This window comes from Cebus imitator, unplaced genomic scaffold (genome assembly GCF_001604975.1).
Source record: "Cebus imitator isolate Cc_AM_T3 unplaced genomic scaffold, Cebus_imitator-1.0 Scaffold42, whole genome shotgun sequence".
NCBI lineage: Eukaryota > Metazoa > Chordata > Mammalia > Primates > Cebidae > Cebus > Cebus imitator.
The window spans coordinates 7,053,390-7,061,588 of NW_016107357.1; the positions used below are offsets into that span (position 1 = coordinate 7,053,390).

Consider the following 8,199-nt stretch of genomic DNA (forward strand, 5'->3'; position numbering starts at 1 on the left):
AAAAAAAAAAAAAAAAAGATGTTTTGAGACAGACCACATTTACATAACTTATATTACGGTATAATTGTTCTATTTTATTACTTGTTAATCTCCTACTGTGCCTGATTTATAAATTAAGCTTTATCATAGGTATGTATGTATAGGAAAAAACATAGTACACATAGAGTTTGGTACTATCCACCGTGTCAGGCATCAACTTGGGGTCTCGGAAAGCAGCCCCTGCAAATAAGGTGTGCTACTGTATTTGTTAAATGAAGGAATGGATGAGTAAGACATCATACTCACTTTTTAAAGATCTTAAAATCTAGAGAGGAGAGAAACATTGCTGTAGGAGAGGATAAACAAAGGACTGTGAAATCTCTGAAGAAACTGACATCAGGAAGGGAAGGGCAAATCGCAACTGTCAAGCAGGAGCATTAGATTAGATTTGTGCTTAGAGATGAAAACTCCTTACAAATCCCAAGTCAGGGAATGCCATGGTTCTAGAGCCGACTCTAAAGAAAATTATACACATGGCAAATACATTCTACTGGATATCCAGATTAAGTGTTCAGTAGAGCCTGGTGCAGTGGCTCAGGCTTGTAATCCCAGCACTGTGGGAGGCTGAGGCGGGCAGATCGCTTGAGCGTAGGAGTTTGAGTCCAGCCTGGGCAAGATGGCAAAAAAAAACTCCATCTCTATTAAAAGTACAAAAAATTAGCCAGGCCTGGTGGTGTGCACCTATAATCCCAGGTACTCAGGAGGCTGCGGTGGGAGGATCACCTGAGCCCAGAAGGTAGAGGCTGCAGTGAGCTGTGACCATGCCACTGCACTCTAGCCTGAGCGACAGTGAGACCCTGTCTCAAAGAATAAAATAAGAAGGCCAGGCGTGGTGGCTCACACCTATAATCCCAGCATTTTGGTGGGCCGAGACGGGTGGATCATGAGGTCAAGAGATGGAGACCATCCTGGTCAACATGGTGAAACCCCGTCTCTACTAAAAATACAAAAATTAGCTGGGCTTGGTGGCGCATGCCTGTAGTCCCGGCTTCTCGGGAGGCTGAGGCAGGAGAATTGCTTGAACTCAGGAGATGGAGGTTGCAGTGAGCCGATATCATGCCATTGCACTCCAGCCTGGGTAACAAAAGTGAAACGCCGTCTCAAAATAAATAAATAAATAAATAAAAATAAAATAAGAAATAATAAAATAAAATAAAATTAGCTGGGCATGTCGGGAAGCAGAGGTGGGAGAATTGCTTAAGCCCAGGAATTCGAGGTTGCAGTGAACTCTATCACCCCACTGCACTCCAGCCTGGGTGACAAAGCAGGACCCCAGTTCTTTAAAAGAAAAGTGTGAGTAAATACTTGTTGACAAATTGCTTGTCACCATTTCTGGAAATAATCGTATTTTTGGCCGAGGCCCTGCCCACCTCTTTGATACGTACTTGTACTAATGAACTACAATTTCCAGCATGCGTCAGAATTAGGGCCGTGGAGTTTTAAAACATGGACTACAACTCCCGGCATGCCGCTCCGGGTTCGAGGACCACACGCCCCCGCCAGCCGGGTAAGGGCCTATCGGGGCGGGTCGGGGCATCCGAGCGGGTTTGACGGAAGGAGCGGCGGCGACGGAGGAGGAGGATGGAGGCGGTGGTGTTTGTCTTTTCTCTCCTTGATTGTTGCGCGCTCATCTTCCTCTCGGTCTACTTCGTATCCTTGCCTGAGGCGGGCAAGGGCCTTGCCGGGGGACAGGGCTGAGGGTGGGCCAGTTGGGAACCCGGGCAGGTGTGTGGGACGAGGAGGCGCCCAGCGGCGGGCGTGCGCTCCCTGGGAGCTGGCTCGGCCGGAGCAGTGGCGCGGGACCGGAGGCAGGGAGGAAAGGCCGGCCGCCCTACCCGGTGGGCCCTGCTGCCCTGCACCCGCCTGCCCTGCCTGGGTCGCCGGCCGCTCCTTACCCGGGTCCGAGTGGGCCTCTCTGGGCGCGCCCCGGCTCGGCCTGCTTGCCTGCGCTCCGCCGGTTTCAGCGGCTTGCGGACCAGCCCTGCCGGAGGCACGACCGCCCTCGGGAGAGAAGGGTCGCCGTTTTCCTGGGACAGTCCCCGCGCCGTGCTCTTCGTCGGATACTGGGGTTCCCCAGGGCGGTCGCGTGCGACACTCGGGTGCCGGGACGAGTGCGGGCGATTTGCCTCCTCTTGTTCCTCGGGCAACGCCCCCGGCACCCGCCCTTTTGTTCTTGCGGGTGTTGGTACTTGCAGGTACCTTTCTCATCTAGGAGTTGACTCATTTGCCAGAGGAGCAAAGTTGCTTCCCTTACTGTGTCGCTTCGTAGTGTTGGAAAGGAGTTATTTTAACAACTATCTACGAAGTGATTATTTTGATTGTCTCCAGCGGTTGCAGATCTGTAAATTCAATAACTACACGTGCTGTAATTCCCAGCTCTCAGCTTTAACATTTTTTCTATCGATCCATGTTAAGACTTAAGTATTTTCTGTAGCTGTACACGTTACATTATTCAAGCTGTATTTTCCAGTGCAATAAATGGTTGTTGAATGTAGCACTGCAGTAGCCATGTCGGCTACAACTCTTCCCAGCTCTTGACGAAGCATCTAGTCTTAGTTGTTACCCAATGTTATATTGCACAATCCAGTTTTAAGTAATTAAATACAAGATAGAAAAAAACGTATGAGGAGCTCGGCATTTCATCTTCGATTCTTGGAAATGCCATGTACCTGTTTCTGATCGGATTAAACCATTTGTTTGCTAGAGCATTCGGGCTTTAGGATAGTTGTACAGAGTGTATGTTCAGTGCAGCTTCATACTTTATTGTGGACTGGCAACCTGTTGTAGTGGAAAGGGACAAAATTTGGAATCAGGTTTCCCTGCTCAGCTAGTTCTTTGCTATGCACATTATTTCCCTTAGCCTCAGTTTTATGATCTTTAAAATGGGAAATGTTTATTTGCTAGATATGCATAATGAGAATGTTGCTGAGCACCCTAGCACAATGCCTGCCCCATAGCTAATGTTCAGTAAATATTGCTCTGCCTGCCGGGTGCGGTGGCTCACGCCTGTAATCCCAGCACTTTGGGAGGCCGAGGCGGGCAGATCACGATGTCAGGAGTTCAAGACCAGCATGACCAACATGGTGAAACCCTTTCTCTACAAAAAATACAAAAATTAGCTGGGCGTGGTGGCACATGCCTGTAATCCCAGCTACTCAGGAGGCTGAGACAGGAGAATTGCTTGAACCCATTAGGTGGAGGTTGCAGTGAGCCAAGATCTGGCCACTGTACTCCAGCCTGGACATCAGAGCAAGACTCTGTCTCAAAAAAAAAAAAAAAAAAAAATTGCTCTGACTTCGTGTTCCCTTCCTCCCCAGTTGAGCAGCAGTTTGTACTTTGAGGATTTCTAACAAGATTTCTGAGTTTTATTAGGTTTAGGGAGCTGATTGAAAGGACAGCATCACTTGCTTAAATTTTGATGACCTATGCCCCTCTTGTGATATAAGGAATTAGAGCAAGTTTGTTTGACCCATGGCCCCCAGGCCGCATGTGGCCCAGGACAGCTTTGAATGTGGCCCGACACAAATTTGTAAACTTTCTTAAAACATTATGATGTTTTTTGGTGATTTTTTTTTTTTTTAAAGCTCATCAGCTGTCATTAGTGTTAGTGTATTTTATGCATGGTCCAAGACAATTCTTCTTCCAGTGTGACCTAGGGAAGCCAAAAGATTGGACACCCCTGAACTAGAGCTTACACTCAGAAATGAAACTGGATTTTGTCTTTTTGCAGTTTGGAAAGCCAGGCTTGACAATTTGAAATAGCCCTGGTTTACATCAATTTATGCATATAGAGAAATGGTAGGTGAAATGTTTGACTTACACCTTACATTAAAGTACATTAGGGGGTGTTTTGATGAAATTCAGCATATTCTGTATTTTAGGATAGTTGCACTAACTTAGTATTAGGGATAGGAAGTGGAAAATGATCAGGGTAGACTTCATATAGGATATAAGAGTTTTCTTGGACTTTGAACTGTGGACAAAATCTACAGAAAGGGAAAGAGGTGACTATTGGAAATCAGACACTGGCAAGAGCAAAGGTGCAGAGACAGGTATGTTTGTGCATTTCTGGGTGACAGCTAATGAATAGACCATCTGGAGCACATGGTTGATTTTGGTGGCAGTAAAAGGCTAGGTTGGAAAGACAGGATTACATCAGATTTTGGAGGGAGGGCTTGAATGTTAAGGGTTGGAGGGAGGTCTTTCACTTTTATCCAGCAGGCAATAGAGAGCCACTGAAAAATTTTATTTTCAGTAGTTTATTAGGAAGATGAATCAGCAGAATGGGTTGGAAACAAGACAGATTGGAAGATAAAACAACAGGGGGTAGGGTAATCTGGATTTCAGATAGAGTGCTAGTTGTGGGCAGGTGAAAGAAGGGAATATGTGAGTAGTATTCAGAAGAAATGATTGCTTAGGACCTACTAATGATTGATTATGATGTATGAAACAGAAGGCAGAGATAGCTTTCCATATTTTGACCCTGGGCAAATGATACTTGTGTCAGTAACAGAAGTAAAAAAAAATTGGAGGAAGATCAATTTGTGGAGGAAGTGATGAGTTTGATTTTTATTTATTTATTTATTATTAATTAATTTATTTATTTATATTTTTTGAGACAGAGTCTTGCTGTGTTGCCCAGGCTGGAGTAAAGTAGCACAATCTTGGTTCACTGCAACTTTGGCCTCCTGGGTTTAAGCGATTCTCCTGCCTCAGCCTCCCAAGCAGCTGGGACTACAGGCATGCGCCACCACACCCGGCTAATTTTTGTATTTTTAGTAGAGACACGGTTTCCCTATGTTGGCCAGGCTGGTCTTGAACTCCTCACCTCGTGATCCACCCACCTTGGCCTCCCAAAATGCTGGGATTGCAGGTGTGAGCCACTGCACCGGGCCTTCTTTTTATTTTTATTTTTGGAGACAAATTCTCGCTCATCACCCAGGCTGAAGTACAAGTGGTGTGATTTTGGCTTACTGCAACCTCTGCCTCCTGTTCAAGGGATCCTCCTGTCTCAGCCTCCTGAGTAGCTGGGATTACAGGTGCCTCGCACCATGTCTGGCTAATTTTTATATTTGTAGTAGAGATGGGGTTTTGCCATGTTGGCCAGGCTGGCTTTTTTTTTTTTGAAATGGAGTCATGCTCTGTCACCAGGCTGGAGTGCAGTGGTGTGATCTCAGCTCACTGTCACCTCCATCTCCCAGGCTCAAGCAATTTTCCTGCTTCAGCCTCCCGAGATGCTGGGATTACAGGCATGCACCACTATGCCTGTACTAATATTAATTTTTTTTTTTTTTTTGAGACGGAGTTTCGCTCTTGTTACCCAGGCTGGAGTGCAATGGCGCGATCTTGGCTCACTGCAACCTCCGCCTCCTGAGTTCAGGCAATTCTCCTGCCTCAGCCTCCTGAGTAGCTGGGACTACAGACACGCGCCATCATACCCAGCTAATTTTTTGTAGTTTTAGTAGAGATGGGGTTTCACCATGTTGACCAGGATGGTCTTGATCTCCTGACCTCGTGATCCACCCGCCTTGGCCTCCCAAAGTGCTGGGATTACAGGCTTGAGCCACCGCGCCCGGCCAATTTTTTGTATTTTTAGTAGAGACGGGGTTTCTCCAAGTTGATCAGGCTGGTCTCAGACTCCCAGCCTCAGGTGATCCGCCTGCCTCACCCTCCCAAAGTGCTGGGATTACAGGCAGTAGCCACTACCCCTGGCCTATTCACATCTTCTTAAGTCTTCAGAGACATTTTATGGATATATCATGAACATAATTTTTCTCCTATTTGAAATTCATGGGTTTTTTTTCTTTTGAGATGGAGTCTCGCTCTGTTGCCGAGGCTGGAGTGCAATGGAGCAATCTCAGCTCACTGTACCCTCCACCTCCTGGATTCAAGTGATTCTCCTGCCTCAGCCTCCTTAGTACCTGGGACTCAGGTGCCCACCACCATGCCCAGCTAAATTTTGTATTTTAGAGGAGACAGTTTGCCATGTTGGCCAGGTTAGTCTTGAACTCCTGACTTCAGGTGATCCGCCGCTTCAGCCTCCCCAAAGTGTTGGGATTACAGGCATGAGCCACAACACCTGGTAGCAATTCAGGGTTTAAGAATATTTTATTTATTTATTTGAGATAGGGTCTTGCTCTGTCATCTGGGCTGTAGTGCCGTGGTGTGGTCATAGCTCACTTCAGCCTAGCCCTCCTGGGCTCAAGTGATCTTCCCATCTGAGCCTTCCAAGTAGCTGGGATTACAGGCGTGTGCCATCACACCCAGCTAATTTTTGTATTTTTCGTAGAGATGGGGTCTTGCCATGAAGCCCAGGTTGGTTTTGAACTCTTGGGCTCAAGTGATGTGCCCTCTTTGGCCTCCCAAAGTGCTGGGACTATAGTTGTGAGCCACCATCTCTGGCCTAAAATATTTTTATAGGTTTTTTGTTTTTTTTTAATTAGAGAAGGGTCTCACTCTGCTGCTCAGACTGGAGCATACTGGTATGATTATAGCTCAGTGTAATACGAATCCTGGGCTCTAGGCATCTTGCTGCCTAAGCCTAGCACTACTGCTACTAATAGCACTACAGGTACTCATGCCCGGCTAATCAAAAAAAAAAAAAAAAAAAAATTGGCCAGGTATGGTAGCTCACACCTGTAATCCCAGCACTTTGGGATACCAAGGTGGGTAGATAACCTGAGGTCGGGAGCTCGAGACAAGCCTGACCAACATGGAGAAACCCCGTCTCTAGCAAAAATACAAAAAAAATTAGCTGGGTGTGGTGCTGCATTCCTGTAATCCCAGTTACTTGGGAGACTGAGGCAGGAGAATCGCTCGAACCTAGTAGACAGAGGTTGTAGTGAGCCAAGATCACACTGTTGCACTCTAGTCTGGTCAACAAGAGCAAAATTCCATCTCAAAAAAACAAAAAAATTGTAGAGATGGGGGTGAGGTGAATGAATCACTTGAAGCCAGGAGCTCGAGACCAGCCTGGCTAACATAGTGAAACCCCGTCTCTATTAAAAATACAAAAAATTAGCTGGGTGTGGTGGTGCATGCCTATAATTCTAGCTACTTGGAGGCTGAGGCACAAGAATTGCTTGAACCCAGGAGGAGGAGGTTGCAGTGCATTGAAACTGCACCACTGCACTCCAGCCTGGGCAACAGAGATGGAGACTTGCTGTGTTGCCTAGGCTGATCTTGAACCCCTGGCTTCAGGTGACCCTCCTGCCTCAAATTCCCAAAGTACTGGGATATTTTCCATTTGTTTATAGCCATTGTTCTACATTTGAGGAACTCAAACTAAATGTTCTGGTTGGGTCAGATTAGATTTGAGCAAAATAGGATTATCTTGTAAAAATAATTTGTTGAATGAACATAAATGGGAAAATTGAGTTGTCTAATGAGCAAACTTTAGAGAACTCATTTTTTTTCCAAGTCAAATCTAATTCTGCCTTGTAACTGGAATTGCTTTCTGAAACTTAAATACTTAGTTATTATAAAAGAAATGTAATAATTCCTTATCTTAATCATCAGATAATTACATTGTCTGATTTAGAATGTGATTACATTAACGCTAGATCATGTTGCTCGAAATTAAACAAGGTAAGACATTTCTTTGCTCATTTTCTGGCATTGACGCCAGTTCATTTTCCATGTTTAAGATCGTTATAGATAATATAAGGATTTTTGATTTTAGAGTACAGGTTGTCTCTTATTCATTGGAAATCTGAAGAACTGCTGTGTTTTATAATATTTTAGATCATGAAATTTGACCAGAAGATCTGCGTTGAAATTTTGTTTCTCAACATGTTGTTTGGCCCTGGTTTACAGTGGACAGCAACTTTCCTCAGAGTAGGGAAAGGTTCATATGAGGGTAATTGTTTTTGTTGTCTGTGTTGGAACTCCTCCTCCCACTCATGGAAAAAAGCTCAGTCTGTCTTTGGTTCAATGAAGGAAGACCTTTCTTGGGTGGTTTACTGAGAAATTGATTTTTTTTTTTTGTAATGTATGACTCAATTCATTTATTTTTTGAGAGACAGGGTCTTCCAGTGATGCTCAGGCTATTCTTGAATTCCTAGGTTCAAATGATCTGCTTCAGCCTTCTAAATAGCTGGGACTACAGGCACACACCACCATGCCTAATTAATCTTTTTTGTTTTTGTTTTTTTTTTTTTT

At 45.1% G+C, this 8,199-nt stretch overlaps 1 protein-coding gene across 5 annotated transcripts in view; it reads left to right on the forward strand.

Annotated features, from left to right (window-relative positions):
• The window catches only part of CNIH4 (cornichon family AMPA receptor auxiliary protein 4), a 49,932-nt gene that overhangs the window by 21,251 nt on the left and 20,482 nt on the right, over window positions 1–8,199 (forward strand). Inside the window, exons 1-2 of one of the 5 annotated variants that reach the window (XM_017526398.2) lie at window positions 1,515–1,689; window positions 7,558–7,626. The exons of 1 other annotated variant lie outside the window; for it this stretch is intronic. In XM_017526398.2, coding sequence (XP_017381887.1) covers window positions 1,621–1,689; window positions 7,558–7,626 — 138 coding nt within the window. In that variant the 5' untranslated portion in view covers window positions 1,515–1,620. Of the gene's footprint in view, window positions 1–1,467; window positions 1,690–3,817; window positions 3,838–7,557; window positions 7,627–8,199 lie in introns of those variants that run through there. 3 more of the 5 variants (XM_017526401.2, XM_037737726.1, XM_017526400.2) reach the window with 3 other exon arrangements.